The 22,137-nt window shown below is 46.8% G+C and overlaps 1 protein-coding gene across 3 annotated transcripts in view; it reads right to left on the bottom strand.

The window, feature by feature from the left end:
* Positions 1-22,137, bottom strand: part of NAV2 (neuron navigator 2) — a 710,120-nt gene that overhangs the window by 109,216 nt on the left and 578,767 nt on the right. For all 3 annotated transcript variants that reach the window (XM_058546129.1, XM_058546130.1, XM_058546128.1), the window contains exon 11: positions 10,220-10,342. In XM_058546129.1, the coding sequence (XP_058402112.1) occupies positions 10,220-10,342 (123 nt within the window). The remainder of the gene's footprint in view (positions 1-10,219; positions 10,343-22,137) is intronic.

Raw genomic sequence — 22,137 nt, 5'->3', positions numbered from 1 at the left:
CAGTGCCCCCTGTTAGTGCTGATTTAGGGAACAATGCACATCCAAGTCTAATTAAATCCGGAGTCAAAACACTCACCCAAATAAATACAATTCACTGCTTATGAGTCACTTGGAATTTTATCTCGATGAAAATAAAACTACAATCCCATGAGCTTCAACTCCTAATGTAATTTTGGTGAAGCTCCAAGTTAAAGCAAAATCCACTGCAATATAGAATAGATTTTCTCCAAAGGATCAGAAAGGTACACAGCCCCACCACTCTCGATTGCAGCTCTGTCCACCATGCTCCCCTTTCGGAGGACTGCATTCTGGTCCCTCAGCCCTGGGCGTTCTTCTGTCCCTGCCGTCAGCAACAACAGCTACTGGCCTCCTCGCCTAAGTGCACTGCGGCTTAGAGCAGGCTTCGCTTTGCAGCGCAGTGAGGATGGACCTCGAGGCTTTCTCTCCTCTGGAAGAGGTCTGCTGCGTGCAGAAGATGGGGGCCCTCAGCCTGCTGGGTCTGTACACACCAGGGACCTTGGACAAGAACCACACGCCCAACTGACACACCACCACACAACGACATTTGTCATCATGACTATCCGAGACGGAAGGTTCATGGGGCCCCTGCCCTGCATGGATGAGCTACACTCCTGAGTCACTCTGTTAGCTCTGCCCTTCAAGTGACAAACAAGAACCCTGACTCATAGGAGCTCTAGGCCCTTAAACATCAGCAGGTCTGACCACGCATATGAAGAAGCGGGAGGTGTAGGGAGGGGAAGCATCTTGCCCAAGGTGTTCAACAGTGGCAGAACCAGATTTAGGACAAGGTCACCTGGCTCCTAGTGCACTCCTTCCCTTGTTGCATGGACGGCATTCATAATCATCACCAGAAAGATAAGGTATGCTTTCAGCAGAGTTACTTAGAGTTTATGTTTTCCAAACTCACACTGAGATGACCTTGCTCTCTGAAGCCTGGAGGACAGAGTGGTCCTGGGGCCACTAACAATCTCCCTGGGCTTCAACTTCCTCATTGGCAAAGTGAGAGGGCTGCAGTGGATGATTCTGAGGGTCCCTTTCACCCAGCCTCGCACTGTAAGCTTCTACTTGACATGAACTGGCTTAGGAGAGGCAGCCTTGGGAAATATGTTTACATGCCAGGTGACTAAATCAAAACTCTGGGCTGGCGCCGCTGTCCAGCTTGACGAATCTAAAGGCGACACTGCCACCAGGGACACTTTTCCACAGGCCAGTGTAAGGGCTGCCTTATACACTGGGCTTATTTCGATCACATCTTCCATTTCAGTAACAGAAATCATGGCTAGGCTGCTCTTCAAAAGTGACAAAAGCTATTAAAGGAAACAAAAAGAAAATCCCAAATGGAAGAGGAGATAACCAGGCCTATTTTGACACTTGGCTAATGTTTCTAAAGGATCTTTCAAATCATCACCGACAGGAGAAGAGACCTCCTGCATTTCATCATGATAACTACAAGTTCCCAACGTGGGATGACATGCAGCCCCCAGGGACACTCCCGGTCCCTCCTGCTCCCACAGCGCACAGTGAACGTCTCTATGCATGGGGCACCTCGAGAGCCTATTTAGGCTTCTCTCTCTCTACTTGATTGTAAGCTTCTTAGGAGCAGGGAGCAGGGACTATGTCCTACTCATCTGTGGATCTGGCACATAGCAGGCACTCAATCAACATTCAACAAACAGCAGCATTTTCTGTAAGCTGTCACATATCAAAACACAGTCCAAATACTTTGCTGATATATGACTGACCCATTGCATTGATTAAAACTCCTTAACCAATTCAGTCATCATGTTCCTCATCTACCCGCTCACTCTTTCCCACCCAGAGGAGCTCTCAGAGGCCATTGGTTAGACTGGGGGCACAGTGTCCCGCATCTGATAGGTGGATAGTAAATACATGACGAACTGCGTGATTCAGAGTTGGTTAAATAATGGGGAAGCCGTGGCATTAAGCTCAGGCTGTCACTCGTATGCAATAAAACAGTGCGAGTCACTAGTGCAGTACACCACATATTTTCTGTTCTCACGGGCACATGGTAGAATTGTACTTCTCTTCGCCTTTGCATTAAGTGTAGCCATGTGACTTCCCTTGGCCAATCATGAGTGGAAGTTATATGGGCCATTTCCAGGCAGAAGCTTTAAGAGACAGAGTGTGGTTCACCACACTCTCTTTCTGTTTGCCATGGGGGCTATCAATGCAGTAAACAGTAGTGCCTCTGGCACCCTGGGTCCTAGAGTGAGAATGATGAACAGCATGCCTCCCACTGACCTGCAATGACCAGATAGTGAAGGTGGGTTTTCTGGAGTTGTTTGTTACACAGCACAACCTATCCTTTCCTGACTGATGCAAAGAGTTGCCCAGGTACCCGGATTAAAACACATGAGGTTATTTTCTGTTGCAGGGCACAGGTATAGTCAGACCTGACTTGGGGTTGCTAGGGAATTAAGCACAGAAAAAGGTGCCCATTTTGGCTTTTCTCTTTGACCTCTCATTCTTGCTTTCCTGTTGCTAAACATCTTCTCATCCATACTCTGAACAACCATCAGGTCTACAAATTACCTTTAAACAACTACTGAAAAGGCACCACTTTTGGAAAAGGTACTTTGGGGGAGATCACACACACACACACACACACACACACACACACACTCTCTCTCTCTCTCTCTCTCTCCGTGGTACTTCCACTACAGTGTAACCTGGAACAAAGTTATGAAGTTGGGCAACATCAGCCAGTGGGAGAGTCTCGTGGGGCCACTTACTGCTTTTTCTTTCTTTTTTTTTTTTAAGTGAAAACACTGCCTGCACAAGAAACGATAACTCCACAGCCTAGTCATTCTCTTCTCTTTACAGCCCCTGGGAGAATTCCTTTGTGGCTTAAGGTGCAGATGGTTTGCTTCCTGTCAGCACCCCCCTGCTCAGCACAGGTGGCCCCTGCCCACCAGTGCATTCCACAAGCAGCAGCTCTTACTTAAAAAGGAAGCCAGTGGTACCAGCAGAAGACAGGCCCCTGGGAAAGGCCAATGCAGTAATTACTACCCTGTTACCAGGGAAATAGAGATTTGCCTCTAAGGCTCCTTTTATGAGCTTGAAAATGAAAGAGACTTTCCCTCTCTCCTCCTTTGTTTCCCTTGCTGTGGACGAGCAGAAGAAGGGGAAGGGATGGAAAGGAAACACAATGAGATCACTGTTGTTGGGCACCGTGCTGGAGGCATCTTCTTGTCCAAGAAAGTGAGTATAACCTTGAAGGCGGGGCTCAGAAGACGCTCGGGGCAACAGTGGGTATAACAGGCAGTTGTAAAGCAGTCAGCAGAGGCAAGGAGAAAGAGAGAGATCAACTGACCCACGCAAGCAAAGATGAAGACAAAAGCATAGGGGAGAAGTCAGGAAGGGAGAAGGGAAGCAAGGCAGAGTGCATTTTCACTTAGGCTGGTAGGAAGCTCAATGCTGAATTACCACTCAAACATGCAACCAGGTAGGACCTTATGGTTAGTCTATCTGTATTCTCAATTTTCTCCCTTTTCAACAGGTCATCTTCTAACTTACATTTCCCCTCATCCTAATGCTTCATTCCTTTAATCCACAATTGTTCTTTTATTATACGTAGTTACTCTAAGCTGTTATAAAAGAGGGCTTAATCATTAGTTAATTAATTAAACGTAAAAACAAGAGACTTGCAGAGGGGTAGAGCCCAGACTGCCCTGAATGGCTCGCAGGACCGAGGAATAGAGTATTCATCTCTGTTCAGTACTTTACAAAATGCTTCACCATCTTCACCTGGTGTGCACCTCACGATGGTTCTGGGAGACACGTGTGAACACAGCCCTCATTTCAGAGACAAAACCCTGAACTCAGGGAGTTAAGCGACTTGCCTGCATGAGTGAATGGAACCAAGGCCTCCTTGTAGAAACCCCACGCGTTCTCTCCATTCCGCAGCTGCCCTCTGAAATATGACTGAGGTGTCTCTGTCAGTGCTGTCCCAAAGAACTTTCCACAGTGATGGAAATGTCCTGTCTGCACTGTCCAATAGGGTAGCCATGAACCACAAGGGACCTGGGAGCACTTGAAATCGGGCCAGTGTGACGAAGGAACCAAGGTTTTAATGTGCATTGATTTTACGTTCCCATGGCAACATTTCACTGGTGGCTCTGATATTGGGCGGTATAGACCCACATCTCTCACTCCCACCACATGGATGGAGGGGCAGCTAGAGAAGGTATGAAGTGTGATTAGTGGTGACAGAAGGGGGAAATCCCGCTTACCTTCCTTGGTGATGATGGGAAGATCAGGAACTGAAAATGCATAACAGACACAGAAGGAGACAGTGAAGGGAGGGAGAGAGGATTTCTGGGGGGCCCTCCTTAACCACGGCCCAGAGATGGAGGCCTGCAGACCCCCAAGCTCTGGGTACAGAAACTCCAGCAGTGCCGCAGGGACCATACAGTGGGTAGCCAGGACCAGGAAAGAGCATTTTTTGAATGGCTGCAGAATCTCTGCAGATTCTGGGGGCCCTGGGTTTCCTGGATCACTAAAGGGAAGCATCAGCCCTGGCCCAGGATCCTGAAATTGTGGACTCCTCCCCCCGCTAACAACACAAGTCTGCAGCAGGTCAGAATTCACAAACTGGCATCTCCTCCTCCCACTAGGAGGCCAAGGAGTAAACCGGCCCAGCTTTGTCTAAGAAACGGCCTTTTCCTTGAAGCCTGAGATCAACGGCGGCCTAAGAGCTAGAGAATGGAAGAATCTCTCCGTGAGGGCTCCCTAAGGAGGCAGTGTGTTAGGTGGTCAGGGGACCCGGGGGCTCTGGCAGGCCTCGGTCTCAATCCCAGCTTGGCCACGTGTTCGGTGTGTGTGTAACCTTCAGCACATTTACTGACCCTCTCTGAGCACCACTGCTTCAAGTCTATGAAACTAGGATAATATCTCCCTCAAACGGTCAGGATTAGGAGTAAATTACATAATGTCTGTAAGGTACTTGGCTCAGTGCCTGGCATATAGCAATCCATCAGGAAATGGCAACTGTTACTGTTCTTATTACCTTCTGATAGAGTTTGTATTAGTTTTCGATTGCTGCTGTAACAAATTACTATAGACGGTGAGTAAAAACGACAAGAATATACTATCTTATAGTTCTGAGAGGCAGCAGTCTGAATTGGGTCTCACGGACTGAAACCACAGATGTTCATTTCTGGAGGCCTAGGGGAGCGTCTGTTCCCTTGCCTTTTCCCCTTTTTAGAGGTTGCCTGTATTCCTTAGCTGTAGCCCCTTCCTCCACCTTCAAAGCCAGCAAGGGCAGGTGGCGTCCCTCTCCCACCTGCTTCTTCCACTTTAAGGACCCTGTGATTACACTGGGCCCACCTGGATAATCCAGGGTCTTCTCTCTCTCTAAACGTCAGCTGGCAATTAACCTTAATTTCCCCTGGCCACGTAGCGTAACATACCCACAGATTCTGGGGATTAGGCCACGGACATCTTTGGGGGGGCCGTTATTCTGCTTACCACAGGCTTGGAAGTGGGGGGCAAAGGGAGAAGTCTTTCCCCTCTGTGCTCCCTCTCTTGTGCATACGACAGCAGGGGCTATGCCTCAGAAATAACCAGCTTGGGGACCTACCACCTGGTAAGGGCTTCTACCAGTTCCCTCTGCTGGCTTGGGACCTCTGGCCTGGATTAAACTCCTCTTTCCAGGTCGGGCCTGAATCTGTGAATACAATGCTTGGTGCCAGGAGGCTGCCTTGTTCCACACAAATCGCAAAGCCAAGCGGTGCCCCGGGCTCCCAGAGATCTTGTGACTCTCCCGGCGAGGAAGGAGGGCAGGCTTGGCAGGCTGGTCCAATACCAGGTTGCATAGTTACATCCTCACTCTGTGGGACTCCCAATTCAAGCTGAAACTGGGACAGCTCTCAGCACCAAGGTCGGGGCCCCACATGCAGACAGCGAAGCGTGTACAGTGACTCTGAATCCTAACTGCAAGGGCTGTCGCAACACCGACAACATTCAGAGTCTGGAGGGCAATGAAAACCTAGAAACGAGAAGGAAGAAATCGCTTCTCGTTCCTGCTTGTTTTCTCAGCCTGATGTCGGAGGGCAACTTTCAATTTGTTCAAGTCTCAGGCTGACATTTCAGCATGCAGCATTAGTTTTTTGCTATTTTTACCACTATCTAAATTAATAAAAGCCATTGGAGGGGAGATGGCCCAGTGGCATAGTGGTTAAGTTCGCGCAATCTGCTTCGGCGGCCGGGGTTCACAGGTTCAGATCCCAGGGGCGGACTGACACACCACTCATCAAGCCATGCTGTGGTGGCGTCCCACATACAAAATAGAGAAAGATGGGCACAGATGTTAGCTCAGGGCCAATCTTCCTCAGCAAAAAGAGGAAGATTGGCAGGTAGATGTTAGCTCAAGGCTGGTCTTCCTCACCAAAAAAAATTAAATAAATAAAACCACTGGAGTTCAATAAGTGCTCTAACAGTTTAGAAGAAAGTTGACAAGTAATTCCAAAGTCCTCCTCCTGATTCACGTGCACAGCGAGCCTGACTTCTGTTCTCCTTGGGCTCTCAATGACACCTGACCTGGGGACGCCACGCAGGAGGAACAGCCACCTGCCTCGGCCCGCTGCGTGCTAAAGCAGAGGGTGACAATGGAAGGGGCTGTGAGCACAGCGATGCTTAGAGGGACAAAGAAAGGGACTCAGGAGCGGAAAGTTTCCCAGAGCTGAGCTTTAAGCTTTGAAAGCTCTCAACTTGCCAGCGTTCAAGAACTTGGGATGGGTTCTGAGGGGACGGCAGCGCACGCGGGAACTGCAGGAATTCAACAGACCGTGTGACTGTCTGTGAGCCCAGGCTCTCGGCCCTTCTTGTCGCATTTCTTCTTCCTCCCAGGCTGCCGGTGCAGAGACCTCCATGCCAAGCTCTCTTTGTCTGTTCTCTGGGGCCTAGGACTTGTAACAAGCCACCTCCATTTGTCCCTTTCGATCCTCCCTTCTCAGCCGGCTGGCTCCGGTTTGCTGGAAGCAGCCACTGACGACTATCAGGTAAAAACTGGAGCCTGGGGTGGCAACCCTGGAGAGTGACAGGAGATCAAGGGCAGACTCGGCATTTCGAATTTACTATCATCAATACTATTTCTCAGAAGCCGGCTGGTGACATACGAGATGCACAAACTGACAGTGTCCCTATCTCCCAGGCTCCAAAGGTACACATTCCTATCAGTTACTTTTAATAACGTTGAAGATACCCCAGCCACATCCTGTCACAAACAGCCAAGGTCTGGTAGGTCGGCGTCCTTTAGGGCCTACCCAGGAAGAGCTGTTCTCAGAGTCAGTGATCTTCCTACTCGCACGGGGAGGCTGTCTGCCCTTCTGACGCTGGCCTTGCCTTGGCTGAGGTCTGACTGAGTCCCACTTCTCAGTACTTTCCTGCTTCCTTTGTGGACCCCAGGTAGTCTGCTGCTTGTCTGTGAGTCCTTAAGGACCGGCCTGACTTTTTATAAAGAACTTCCTGGAAATATCTCAGCTCTGGGACCTTCTTTTTTCAGGTTAAAAGGGAAGAATTCTGGAAAGGTGCTGGGTTCTCTGCATTTTTTCACTTGTCTAATTTAAATTATTTAAAGAACATATTTCCAGTTACAGGGACAAGTACAGGATTACCTAATCCACGGCCATTTGCATATCATCTTTTTTTAACTTATCTGCACACCATCTGTGATATTCTTCCTTGAGATGTCACATTAAATTGTCTCAAGCCTACACTATCCTTACCCTAAGCATATTTGTAAAATCATGGGTTTGATGTGCTAGTAATAAGTTTTTTAAAATATTAGAATTAAAATATAATTTTTTGTGTGTGTGTGAGGAAGATCGGCCCTGAGCTAACATCTGCCAATCCTCCTCTTTTTGCTGAGGCCAGGAACGCTGGTCCTGGGCTAACATCCATGTCTATCTTCCTCCACTTCATATGGGACGCCGCCACAGCATGGCTTGCCAAGCGGTGCGTCAGTGCACGCCCAGGATCCGAACCGGCAAACCCCGGGCCGCCGCAGCAGAGCGCGCGCACTTAACAACTTGGGCCACCGGGCCGGCCCCTAAAATATAATTTGTGAAAAGAAATATTTCTGTCTACCATCTGAAATTATTTCCGATACTACTAATGTTCGCCTCTCACTTTGGGAAACACTCATCTAGAATATAGTTTTTGGAAGAGATTTACATGAAGAACTTTGTAGAAACAAATCTACTACTGTTCCAACTTAGCCAAAGAGGAAGCATTACTATGGTCTGTTTACAATAACTTTGGAGATTAAAGAAATTTCCAGAAATATTCCAGAACAATGCAAAGTCTCTCAGGGACTATGAGTCAAAACTTATATAAAAAAGGAAATTTATAAGCATTATTAAATCCTATTTTTTTTTAAAGCCACCTGAATTCTTTCTTTAAAAGTTGGTTAGTTATCCATTCAATCTTAAATAATGACATCTGAGCATTCCAGTCTGGGGAGAACCAGAAGACATTGCTGTCCATTTGTTCCCACCATAGAGGGTGACGTGGAACGACACAAATGCTATCCATCTTTCCAGCTCCCACCCAAATCCTCCACCTCCAAAAGCAGAAACAAGCTCAGCTGTGATCTATAGTAATTCCATTAACCCTGCAGTGAAGCGTTAAATTAAACTGCCGAGTACAGATTCTTCTTTTGCTAAGGGGAAATGTACTTTGTCAGGCTTGCATTTTACGCTAACAGATTTACTAACCAACTATATGTTTACAGGAGAACACAAATAAGCAAAATAATTTGATAAATTGTGAAATCTCCAGTGGGGTGTTACAACAACCGATTTTTTTTTCCTGATAATATTTAAAGATTTTAGTTATAGAGAATGTTATCCTCGAAAGAGCAGTTCTTAAATGGTTCATCTTTCTACAGAACTTTCAAACCAATATTTTATTAAAAACTAATTACAGGAAAAAAGCTGACTTGAGCTGGCACTGTAGTGGCAAGCCTTTTGTCACCTCTGGTATAAATCACCACCCTGGACACTGGAGGGACTCTGAGGAGGACTTATTCAAGCCAGTTGCACAGCCTGGGCCGGATCCCAAGTTCCTGACAATGAATTCTTTGCTCTTCACCAGCCCAAGCTTCCCAGCTTCCCCAAGAGAAGGCGAAGATTCCTCTCCAGCAAATTCCACTTCAGAGGGTAACTTCAGTGTCTGTCTCTTTAGTCCCCTGCCCAATTTCTCTGAAGCCAGAGAACTACAGAAGTTACTTAGCTCTTTGTGAAAAGTATGTCCTACCAAGAGAACAGCAAGAAGCTGGACTTGTGCTACAAATATTTGGCTTTCTGACACAAGGCTTAGCACCCAAAAGAGTCCAATGATTTCAAACCACTCCCATCTAAATTCCATGTCTCATCAACTCAGACGTAGAAATGGGTCAAGTATGCCAGAAAAATCCTTCCACAGTCAGATCATTCAAGGGTACTGACATCTAGAAATACAGGACATCAGAACGGGAAGGGATCTTGGAAATCATACAGTTCAAGCCCCTTCTTTAATAGATCGCTCATGGTCATAGAGTATGTGTGTCAGAGTAACGACTAGAAACCTGGAGGCCAAATCGTCCTCTCTCTTTACTGTAGTATTTTCTGAAACTCTTTTCGTCTCTGACGGTGGCAGCAATGAAGACCTGTGAAGCCCTATAATGTCAACTATCCAGCACGTGCCGTATACACCTACCTCCTTAAGCCTTGCCTCCCATGACCAGGCAGCAGGAGACTATGGTGAAGCCTGCTCAGCCAAGGCCAGGAGAGCTCCCTTCTGCACACAGACCTTCTGTGCCTCACCAGGGACTCTGTTCCAAGGTGCAGTACCTAGAAAGCTGGCTAACCGAGGAAGCAAGCAGATCCCTGGGGCCTGCTGAACCGACAGAGATGTTGTAGCAACAGTCAAAACAACAACAAAAACTACCCAAGCCTGAACTCCCTTGTTCTTGCTGTCAGAAGCACCACGCTAACCAGAAGCAGGACTCGAGACCTCTTGAGCAGCTCTCTCCTGCCTGCCGTGCCAGCTCCTAACCCTGGGCACTGCTTCAAGGCCTCCCAACCTGTGTGTGGCTAGAGCAGTGCCCATCCACTCTCAATATCACCACCCTCATTCCTCAGGCCACTCTGGAATGACCTTCGCACCTGGCCAACCCCAAGCAGAGCAAGCTTACCTGTCGGCGTCTCCGAGGCCCAGGGAGGTATTTCTTTGCAGGGTCTCCCGCACCACAGCCATCCCATCAGGGAGCCGGTTCAGGCGGCGGGTGTAGAGGCCAAGTCCACCATCGGTCATGTACCTTTAAAAGGAGAAGAGGATGATGCACATGTACGGTTAAAAGTGAGTCATGTGCAGTCTTGTCGTTCATGTCCAGAGGCCCCGTATGGCCCTCCTGTGCACTAAGGGCACAAGAACTGAGGCTTTCCCGAGGTTCCGTCACCGATCACAGCCCAGGGAGAACTCAGTCGCTGATTCACCCCAAAGAATCACCAGCTTGCTAGCAAAAATAGAACTCAGCTTAATTAATCCAAACTTACAGGAATCTTTAAAGCAGAAGGGAACTAGTGAATAAAATTAACTGTCAGATGTATTCATGACATTCTTTTTAATGTCAGCAATTATACAAGCAGGTGTTTCACCTAAGTAATGTGAATGAAACTGACAAGTCATCAGCAAATCTTAGGGAAAAATACTACAGAACAGTGGAGGAAGTAGGCAAGCTTTTCAGAGAGGTGGAAAGAAAAAGGAGAGGATAGAAGAACCACCTTCGCCACGGGCAAGTCGCTTCTCTGGCCCAGGGTTTTTCATCTGAACCATGGGAATATCACAGCGTTCCTGCATCATAAGGTGGACATAAGGAATGTGAAACAAGGAATAGCAAGACAAGGAATATGCAAGTGCTCTGCAATTTGTATAAAACCATATAAATGGAAGACATTATTTGGGCTGTGATCATCTTGAAGTATCTACAATGGTGAATTTCACCCTCGATACTGATTTCTTAAGAGGGTTGTCACAAAACTCTCTGAGTAACACTAATGCTAATTTACTCTTTTTCAGATCTCTTGGTGATGCCACAAAGCCATTTTCCGATGAAATCAGTGTTGTCCAGGGGAGGGGGAACTTTGGGAACTTTCTGTATTGATGGCTGACTGTCCACCAACCAGACCATTTCCTGAGAGCTTAGCCACCAGCAGGAAGTAGTTCAGGCCCAAAGCAGCTTTACCTCATCTGCCTTGGCTCCTTCAAAACATCCCATAAAGGAGACTGCTTGTGTCATTACCCCATCTTCGGAAGAGAACAGGAAGGGAAAGCAAAACTGGGGCAGAGCAAGAAACCAAATTCAGATCCCTTTAGTCCTACATGGGCCCCATCAGAGAGACCTACCAGATATCTGAAAATGCAAATATATTACATTTCAAGTTAAATAACAGGGAGTAAGAAGACCAGTGAGTGGTTATTTTCCTGAAACAGTCAGCTGAGCTACATCAAGGCAGGTGTCACTGCCTTTGGTATTTTAGCTTCAGAATCTATGGGGTAGATCCGGACGGTTCTCAATCCTTGAGTTTCCCCCACGCTTTGGGACCTTCTTGGGATATACACTTAGGAAAATGGAATTATAAGGTGCTATGGGAAAAAACCCAAAAACCAAACTCAAATAGATAAAGAAGAAACTAATGCTTCCATCCAGTGAGTAAAAAAAAAAAAAGACTCATAATGTTCTCTCATTATCTTGACACTATTTCATGTGGTCAGTTTCAGTCCATTCTTTTCTCCTATAATATATTTCTATTTTTATGTATTTGTAACCATGGTATACATGAAATTTTGTACTCTAAGTTTTATTTCACATTAAAAGCATTTTTCCAGATTAAAAAAACGATGCTGTCGGGGCCGGCCCCGTGGTTTAGCAGTTAAGTGCACGCGCTCCGCTGCTGGCGGCCCGGGTTCGGATCCCGGGCGCACACTGACGCACCGCTTCTCTGGCCATGCTGAGGCCGCGTCCCACATACAGTAACTAGAAGGATGTGCAACTATGACATACAACTATCTACTGGGGCTTTGGAGGGGAGGGGAGGAGGAGGATTGGCAATAGATGTTAGCTCAGAGCTGGTCTTCCTCAGCAAAAAGAGGAGGATTAGCATGGATGTCAGCTCAGGGCTGATCTTCCTCACAAAAAAAAAAAGATGCTGTGGAGGTTGCCCAGAACCAGTAAGTTCAAGTTAGGGGCAGAGAAGAAAGTTCTCATTGAAGCCATTGGGTGAGAAGGAGCTTCCAACATGGGTCAAAAGAACGTCCCCTTGGGGCAGCTTCTAGGATACCGTGTCTGACCGAACTTCTCTGAGGCCCCCTCTTGCCCCCCAGCTGCGGCATTAACGAACAGAGGCGATGCAAAGCCAAGTAACGGAAAGTCTGTTGGAATCAGTCAAACCAACTGTTTGTGGCTGTGCCAACAAAACAGAACAGACTGAAATTTTCACTCAACCACATGATTTTAAAAACAAAAAAGCACTTTGTGAATATACTAAAAACCACTGAATTGTACATTTTAAAATAGTGAATTTCATGGTAGATGAATCATATCACAATTAAAACAGAAAAATACAGCGATTACAGCTACAGTAAAATAATTATTTGCATTATTTCTTTTTAATGCTTGTCTCTCACTCTATACAGTAAGTTTCTTGAAGGCAGGGACTATTCTTATTTTGTTCAAATCTATATCCCATGTACCTAAGACATCCTAAGTGCTTATTAAATATTGTTTTTGTTGAATGAATGAAGCCAAGGACATAGTCATAGAGTGGAGTTTAGCAAAAACTTTTTGGGAGGACAATACCAATTACAGGTTTTCCTTCTTCTTAAACGTCAGCAAACTTGACATCTAAGATGTATGGCAAGGCAAATTAAATGGTCCATCTGCCAGTCTACCCATTCATCCAGCCAGCCAGCCAGCCACCCACCCAACAGATGCAGTGACCCAGGGGCCAGTGGTGGACTACATGCATGCAACCTTGAACCAGCATCACCTACACCAAATGCAGTAACTTTGTCAGAGGCTGGACTTTGTAGATCAATGTCCTCTCAAGGAGAATTCAGTGGAAGCTCTTCAAAATACAATCCGTTGCACCATTAAGCAAGGCAGTTAATTTTGAATTTGGCGAAGTCCGCTCAGCTATATAGATAAACAAAAATTTTTCAACTCGGGAGATCTTGTCAAAGGACAAACAAACTAATTTTAGCATTCATTTCCCTGTGGGATTTTTATTGCTGGTGAAACAACACACGTGGTTGGGCAATTACACGCATCTAGGCATGTAGACGAGGCCCACACATACACAGCCCTGGCTTTCTGGGAAGGCCAGAGAACAGAGCCTGGTGAGCATGTCAGAGATGGAATGCTGAGACATGCTGCAGCCCCCAGCCTGACAAAGGCGGGAGGGCCCTGGAGAGAGGGGATTGAATGTGCTAACTCGGTTTGTCAACTGCTTCTGGGAATTCTGATTCCGTTTAGACAGAGGGGAAGGGCAAGGATAAATCAGGACACTCTGCTTTCTCAAATGCACCAGGAACTGACAGCCAGGGAACTGAATGCAACTTATCTGACAATGATCCAGTTTCCTTGCAGATCTATTTCATTCACTGTGTGTGTGTGAGTGAGAGTGAGAGAGAGAGAGAGAGAGAGAGAGGGAGTGGGGATGAGTGGTAACGAAAATAGGGAATTTACCTCTTCTCCCACAGGTTTGTAAAAATGTGTTCAATCATTTATTTATTTATTGTGTGTGTGTGTGTGTGTGTGTGTGTGTGTGTGTGAGGAAGACCAGCCCTGAGCTAACATCCGCCGCCAATCCTCCTCTTTTTGCTGAGGAAGACTGGCTCTGGGCTAACATCTGTGCCCATCTTCCTCTACTTTATGTGAGATGCTGCCATAGCATGGCTTGACAAGAGGTGTGTCAGTGGCGTGCCAGGGATCCAAACCTGTGAACCCCAGGCCACTGAAGCGGAGTGTGCAAACCTAACCGCTATGCCACCAGGCCGGTCCCTAGTTTTTACAATATTCTCCAAAATAAATTCTGTTGTCTGTCCTCTCACTAGAAGACAGCACAGCACTGGAGACAGCTGTCAGTAGAACCAGCCTCACACTCCAAAATCTAATTCAAAATATTTATTTCTAAATTATTATCCACCAATTACTATAGTCTGATTTACAAAAAGCTCAGTGTATATTTTTTAATGACTCTTCTAGTCTCAATGAAAAATATACATTTTTTTGTTCAACTCAAATTTGTATATAAATTAGCTACAGAATACATTAATACAGACTGCCTTAATCAAGTTAGTCCCTTAAGAAAGCATGATTTACAGATGAAGTGGTCACTGGTGTGCTGATCTCAAACACCGGCCCTTGACCAGGAGGGTTAAAAAGACTTGCATTCCCGAAGCTCTAAGATTCGGAGGTGCAGGGCGGCAGGAAAATGATGGCCAAGCCCCATCTTGGGAGCTTTATCAGAGGCTCACACTGGGTGGAGATGCAATGACTTGCCTGAGGTCACAAGGAAAGGAACCAGCTGATCCAGGGACTGAACCCCTGAGCACCAGGGCCACACTCTCCTTCTCCTTGAGGAAACAAATAATTAGTGCTGGAGCCTAATGAGGTGCTGGTAACATCCTAATGTTTGCTTGGTGGGGTCCTAACTAAGCTGCCAAGAAACTAAACAATTTCCACATTATCCTTCACTTCCAAGTTCTGCAGCGATGGGTGGAGGGGGCTCTCTACCTCCACCTTCCGCAGCTTCCCCAGAGCCCCTGGATGGAGAGAATGGGAGCCTGTGCTAAAGAAACAGGGCATCTGTGGGGCGTTTTTCTTGCTTTTCAAGGCTGGGCACCCTGCAGTGGCCTAGGAGCATCAGAGTTAGGAACATGCATCTGTTGTCAGAGAGACCTGGTTCAAAATCTCTTCTGCCCCTGGCTAGCTGGGGAACCTTGGGTGTGTCATTATTAATAAGAACTAAGGGTTACTGATGCTTGCCAGGCACTGTGCCAAGTGCTTCCCATAAGTCGTGACATTTCATCTTCAAAAGAATCTTACAAAGTATCTTATTATTTCTCTTTTTCCAATGAGGAAAATGAAACTGGGGTCAAGATCACAGTGCAGGTAGGTGGGTTCAAATCCCAGCTTTGTCAAAGCAAAAGTTTCAGCTTCCTCACCTGCAAGATGGTGACACTACAGACTAACCTCACAGGGCTGTGGTGGGTCAATGAGACCGTGCATATAAAAGCCCAGGGCCCGGCACGTTGGGAGCACTTACAACTTATCAGCTGCTGTTACTATCAGCAGTAGCGACTGCCCACATCACAGAGCAGTGACTCTGCATTTCCTTCCCCCTTTTCCATTCCACAAAGATTACATACCAGGCTCTGTGCCAGGCTGGGGTTACAGAGATGAAAAGACCTAGTCTCTGCCCTGGCAACACTCAAAATCTGTAAGGGACTCAGACATTGAACAGACGACTCTACGGCTACATGAAAAGCAGTATTACAGATGGGTGTATGACAGGCTCTGAACACACGGGGGAAGGAGTCACAGAGGAATGCCACTTAAGCTAGCCCTTGAAGGGTGCATAGGAGTTTGCCAGCCAAAGGAGAAGGATCCATCTAGGCACATGCATAATGTGTACAGAAGCAGAAAGAAATGGAGAGGAGGGCAAGCTAAGAGAAGGGTAGGTAGCTCACTGTTGCTGAGGCATCAGAACAAAGACAGGAGCTGGACTGCAGGGGCCTGGGGCACAGTCAGGAAAGGCCTGGATGCCCGGTAGGGTGGGCATGCTTGCCTGCAAGCCAGGGGAGCTACAGAGGTACTAAGCACATGAGTAACAGGCTCTGGCTTAAGAGAACACTGACTTGTCAATACTTCCTTCCTTGCAATACTCCATTTGTGGTGAGCATCTTGTCATTGATATTTCCTTCCACAGATTTTTCAGAATGCACCATTTGTCTGAATCCTATCTGAGTCATCCCAGGCTTCAGGGGAATGACCAGACTTGTAGGGTAGACCTCGCCATCCCTCCAGCCAAGAGAGGCCTGTGAGGGCAACATGCCTATGACAAGGAACTTTCTCAACAAAACAGGTACATCCTATGTAACTGACACCAGCTGTGAAAAAGCTCTGGAATCTAATGGGACCTGTTAGAACAAATACGCCAGATTCTGAGTCCAACATTTAGTCAATGGAGCGCTTCTCTTTCTTTCACTGTAATGAGGCAACAATGTGGAACAAGAGAAACTGGCTTTGTGGGTCACCTTGGGAAGGAGGGACGCGTGGCTCCTCACTCCCAAATTCACAGTGTAGCACGGCTGCATAAGTAACACAAACCAACTTCACTAAAGCCAAGAACTGGGGGAGGTGAGAGGGGACGGAAGGGCAAGTCATATGTACTGACCGGATCTAGTTCGGTGCATTTCTAATAGAGCATGACATTAAAAAAAAAAAACCCTCAGATGCAAGAAAAGAAAGCAATACAAACAGAAAAAAATATTCAAGTCTAAGTAATTACTTTTCTTCAAAGACACGTCAACTTGTCTATATTTTTTGGACACACTTCTGGTTTAAATGTGAACATAAAGAAAAACAGAATAAAGGAGTTATATATATATACATATACACAAAATATTCCCTGCCAACATCAATATAAATCCATGAGCATATACGTCAACACATACTTTGCTGCATAAGGTTACAAACAATGACGTGGGCTGATGAAAAGCCCTTGGAGTTGAGCGTTTCACTAACATTCTTCTCTCCAAACAACATTCGCTTTCCCAGTGCTCGTCTACTCCATTACGACGGGCAAGACATTTATTCTCTCGTTTATTAGGATGGAAACTGAGTTTGTGGACAAACCTGTAAAAGGATCTGCTTAGTTTAGGGCCTCTTAGAAGTCAGATGAATAAACCTCACTCTGGGTCACAGAAGGACAAACCGACAGGCTAGTCTAACAAAGCTGCCTGAATCTTTTGAAGAAAGATGATCTTTATGACAGAAAAGAAGCTCTTACGTTTGACTTAAGGGAAGACAAGAATGCATCTGAAATGCAAAAATGTGACTGGAAAAAACTGAGTTTAATTTTTCAGTGCTAATTACAAAACGGCAATACCAAAATTTAGGCGAACACTTAAAATTTTACTAAGGAAATACTTGGAAACCACCTTGCCCTCAAAGATTTTAGGCACAAAAGCTGAGGCAAACATGGCCTATTTCACTTATCACCCCACCCACCGCCTCCACCTTCAATGACAAGTACAGAGACGTATCAGAGTGGGTCTAAATCCCTAACTCACAGCAGATCCTTATGTTTTAAAACCAAATAAAGATGAGTTCTAAGCAAAAAGCATGGTGCTGCTGCTTCTGTATTGTGGGTCGGCCCAAACGGACACACAGTGAAACACAATCAACAGCAGCCTTTGGAGAAAAAGACTACAGTCTTTCTCAGGTTTCTCTGTAATAACAGGCCTGCAAGTATAAATAATCTGGACTAGACCACACAAATAATCAACAAACATTTCTTTGGTTTCCACGTCTTTTGGGGAACTCCTCAACGACTCTGCTGGCAGAGGCAGAGGGGAGACATGACCTAGAGAATCCAAGCAGGTTCCTACCTGCTGCTGGATGCAGACCGTGGGCATCTGTCAGCACCAAGGGCCTCCATGCGCCAGGCCTGCCGGCTCTTCAGGACGTCGCCAAGCTGGCATCTTGCTCTTCTAAGGAGGATGTGGGAGTTCAATTCTCATCTCTAGCAAAATCTTCCCTTATTTCCCTGAAGCTTAGAACAGCCACCTAAGGCCACAGCATGAGGCACCTCGGCTCAGAGCACAGAAAATGACCATGACAAATAGACACCACAGCAGAAAGTTCCTTCAATGGCCATGAGTCACCGACCACTCAAGGGGCACCAGCCTCTTTCCTGGCCGCTGTGCATTTCACTTCCATCTCACCAGGTCCTGACTGTGAAGTGAGCCAGAAGACTGGGAAAACCCAGCTCGATTCTCTGACTCTGGCGTGGCAGGAAGTCAAGGCTGCTGCAGAAGTGAAGCAGGCTCAGGAGGTCTGGAGACTCCTCTGGCTAGCCTAGTCACCAGAGCACGCCTTCCTGGGGAGCACTACAAAGACGTTGCTAAGCTAGTCAGACAAGAGCTCAGCTCCAGCAGGCCATGGGGAGAGAGGCAGCAGCAGGAAACAGCAGGCCTGAGTAAAGGAGAAGCCAAAGGGTCCCAGGGGGCCACTCTAAGCCTCACTGGGGGAAATTGTGCCATAGACTTTATTCCCTAAAGCTAGGTGCTGCAAAGCTGCTTGAGGAGAACAGAAGGCACACTGCGGGGCCATTGCAACAAAACTCAGCACGTGCCTCCCCCTCTACCTGTCACTCAAAGTATGGGCCATGGACTAGCAGCTTCAGCATCATCTGGCAACTTTTAGAACTGCAGTACGCCAGACCTCCTGAATCAGCCTCTGAGGTTCAGCAAGATCCCCAGGTGGTTTTAGTGCACATTAAAGAAAGGGAAGCACTGGTCTAAGGCAGCCATCTCTGTAGTGGGGGCCATAAGATGACCCACAGGGGTGAAAACTAAAGTGCTTCTGTTTATATTTCTTATTGTCCCTTTTAATTCCTAAGTTTTGTGAGTTTTATAGTGCACACAATATTTCAGTAACATGGCACACATATGTTTAAAAAACAAATACAACGTTTAATGGAGGGACAAGTTCTTTTTCACACAACCAAAAACAGTTCAGAGGCACCAGCCCCGTGGCCTAATGGTTAAGTTTGGCACGTTCTGCTTCAGTGGCCTGGGTTCAGTTCCTGGGCACAGACCTACACCACTTGATGGCGGCCACGCTGTGGCAGTGACCCACGTACAAAATAAGAGGAGGACTGGCATAGATGTTAGCTCAGGGTGAATTTTCCTCAGCAAAAACAAAGGGAAAAAAAAAGTTTCCAGACCACTATCTAAAAGGGAAATTCCTATATCTTCTTAGGTTGCAGACCCCTTTGAGAAACTGGAGAAAGCTATGGACCCCATCGCACATGTGTACAAAATGCGCACTCAGAGTGAGTCAGCTCCAGGGCCCCTCCCAGGTGCCAGGTTAGTGCCCCTCTGCTGAGTTAGGGCAGAGATGGGTCCTGGCTGAGTCGGTCCTTTCGATGTACTCTGCAATAGCTTCCACACAGCAGGACTTTTGCTTATGTTGCTGTAAACTGACTCAGAAGTGGCATGTGGCACTCCCGTAGCTCTTGTGTCACCCTGAATTTCAGCATGAAGACTCCATCCCTCCACTGCTTGGGGTTTGGCCTTGCTCTCACCAATCTCCTCGCAGAGGAGTCATTGATCAAGTGGGAAAATTCCTGTGTGGTGACGAAGCACGGTGCCAAGGTCCTTGTGTTTTTTGCAAGATGCAACATGAATTTTCACAAGTTCAACAAAATTCCATCTAGCACCAATTTCCAGAGCATTTCAGTTTAGCTGACTGAAGGATCTATATACATATAAACTCCACAAGTATTTTAATAAAAAAAATCCATAATTTTGCTAATAAATACACAGTCATGCAGAGAGCCAAATATTATAACAATAGTGGATTATCAGTCCTACTGAAATAAATACACAGATGTGAAATTTTCATTATAATCCATAACTATGCTCATTTACAACAGGAGCCAGCAGGGCAGCCTTCTGAAGAAAGGCCGCACACTTTGGCAATTTGACAGTCCCTGTGTCTGGAATTTGGTCTGGCCTGAATTCTCTTTATTGTGGCTCAACTGTCAGTGTAGTATTGCAGCAACTATTTCTAGCACTAGCAGGAAGCTTTCTGTGCACCTACTGAAAGATGAAACACATTCTAACACACAGGAGACAGTACTCTGGACAAAGCCCCTTTAAGCTCCTTCTTGGAATGAAACAGATGGTGAAAGGAGATTCACTGATATCCAGGAATTCTCAAACTGTAGAATACACCTGACTCATCTGGGGGAACCTGAGAAAAATGCAGATTTCAAGGCCCAGCTTCACAGATGCAGAATGTCATTAGTAGGACCCAAACTCTCTATTCTTATGTAGGCCTTAGTTTTTTAGAGTATTTTGAGGTTTATGGAGAAATTGCCCAGAAAGTAGAGTTCCCATATACCCCCTCTCCCCTGCCACCAGTTTCCCCTATTATTAACATCTTGCATTAGTGTGCTACATTTGTAACAAGTGATGAACCAATACTGATATATTATTATTTGATACTAATAACAAACATTATTATTATTAATAATATTGATACATTACCCAGCCCTGGTGTTCTAGTGGTTAAGATTTGGTGCTCTCACTGCCACGGCCTGGGTTCATTTCATGGTCAGGGAACCACACCACCTGTCTGTCAGTTGTCACACCGTGGTGGTTGCACGTGGCTGTGATGCTGAAAGCTCTTCCACGAATATTTCAAATAGCAGCAGCAGGGTCACCCATGGTGGACAGGTTTCAGTGGAGCTTCCAGACTAAGACAGACTAGGAAAAAGGACCTGGCCACCCACTGCCGAAAACATTGGCCATGATAACCCTATGACTGGCAGCGGAGCATTGTCTGATAGAGCGTGGGAAGGTGAGAAGATGGAGCAAAACACCAGGCAGGGTTCTGCTCTGCTGTACGCAGGGTCTCTAGGAGTCGGAATCGACTCGATGGCGCTAGCAAATTGATATGTTATTATTAACCACAGTCCATAGCTAACATTAGGCTTCACTCTGTGTTGCATAGCTCTATGGGTTTTGACAAATGCATAATGTTATGTACCCCCCATTACAGGACCACATAGATTAAGTTTTACTGCCCTAAAAACTCCCTGTCCTCCTCCTATTCATCCTTCCCCCAAATCTGCATTTTTAAGACATGTAAGTAATTTTCTTGCAGGTAGTTAGGATCAAGCTGTCAGAAATGCTGCCTTAAATCTTGAGACCCTGATGGAGGAACTGTGAGCTAGACTGGCTTCAGTTTCCCTTAAGAGTTAGTCACCATAATGTGACTACAGGATAATGGTAATTTAAATTTCAAATCCTCAGGATAACTAGTCTTGGCCCTCCATTAAGGGGACAGTGTTCATGCTAACAGTGCTTGATCCCTGTTCTTAACAAGCCTGAAGAGGCTTGATAAGAGTTGTTAGAACTCCATGGTTCTTCTAAAACATCAATGAAGTCACGGTCTTGGACTTAACAGGCCTACCGGCCTCAGAACAGTCCAACACGGAAGCTCAGACTGAGACGGGACACGAGCGAGCAGTGCCGGGCATGCTGAGCACAGAGCACTGCGGGCAGTGTGTGGTGGCTCAGCAGGGGCGTCGTAATGAGATGCCCTTACCCTGGAAAAGCCTTCCGCTTTGTCCAAAGAGCCTTCCTCCCAGGCACTTTTAACACTGAGACATGCTGCCAATCTTCTGGGCGCTGCTACACCTCACTGTTCCCGCGATTTCTGACACGACTCCCCACCCCAACGTGCTCCGTGACACAAGTTCACTTTTCACATCAGGTCAGCGGAATTGAGGTTGGTGTTTGGGATTGTGTGTTCCCTTCCGAAAATGACAACAGCCCCCGGGGGTGGGGATCAGACATCCGGTGTCTCTTTCTCCGCTCGTTTCACACCCTCTAGTAATAACCATGGCCACTCTCAAACTGGGGAGAAGGCAGCTGGTGCTCTGGCTTAGGTTCAGGCGAGCTTCCCCTTGTCTTAGCTGAGCTGCAGCCGAGAGAAAGCTCAAGGGGAGCTGGGAACAGGCGGAGGGAAAAGGGGATGAACTGCTAACTGGGAGACCACCCCTTCTGCAGGCCGGGGCACAATGCACGCCTGGGGAGCAGCACCTGACCTCAGCAAAGATTTCTGGAAGCAGCTGGGGGGTCACAGGAAGGGCTGTACCAGAGCTGTATGCAGGCTGTGGTGGTAGAGATGGTCCACATTTTGAGGTGGTCATTCGTTCAGTAAACACTTATGCAGCCCCTACTGTGAGGCAGGCACAGGCCTGGGCGCCGGGGATGCGAGACTCAGACTCAGTCTTTGACCTTGAGAGGCTT

The sequence above is a fragment of the Diceros bicornis genome, chromosome 7 (assembly GCF_020826845.1).
Source record: "Diceros bicornis minor isolate mBicDic1 chromosome 7, mDicBic1.mat.cur, whole genome shotgun sequence".
Lineage (NCBI taxonomy): Eukaryota > Metazoa > Chordata > Mammalia > Perissodactyla > Rhinocerotidae > Diceros > Diceros bicornis.
The sequence above is the reverse complement of the archived record's forward strand: the minus strand, read 5'-3'. Positions and strand labels throughout refer to the sequence as shown.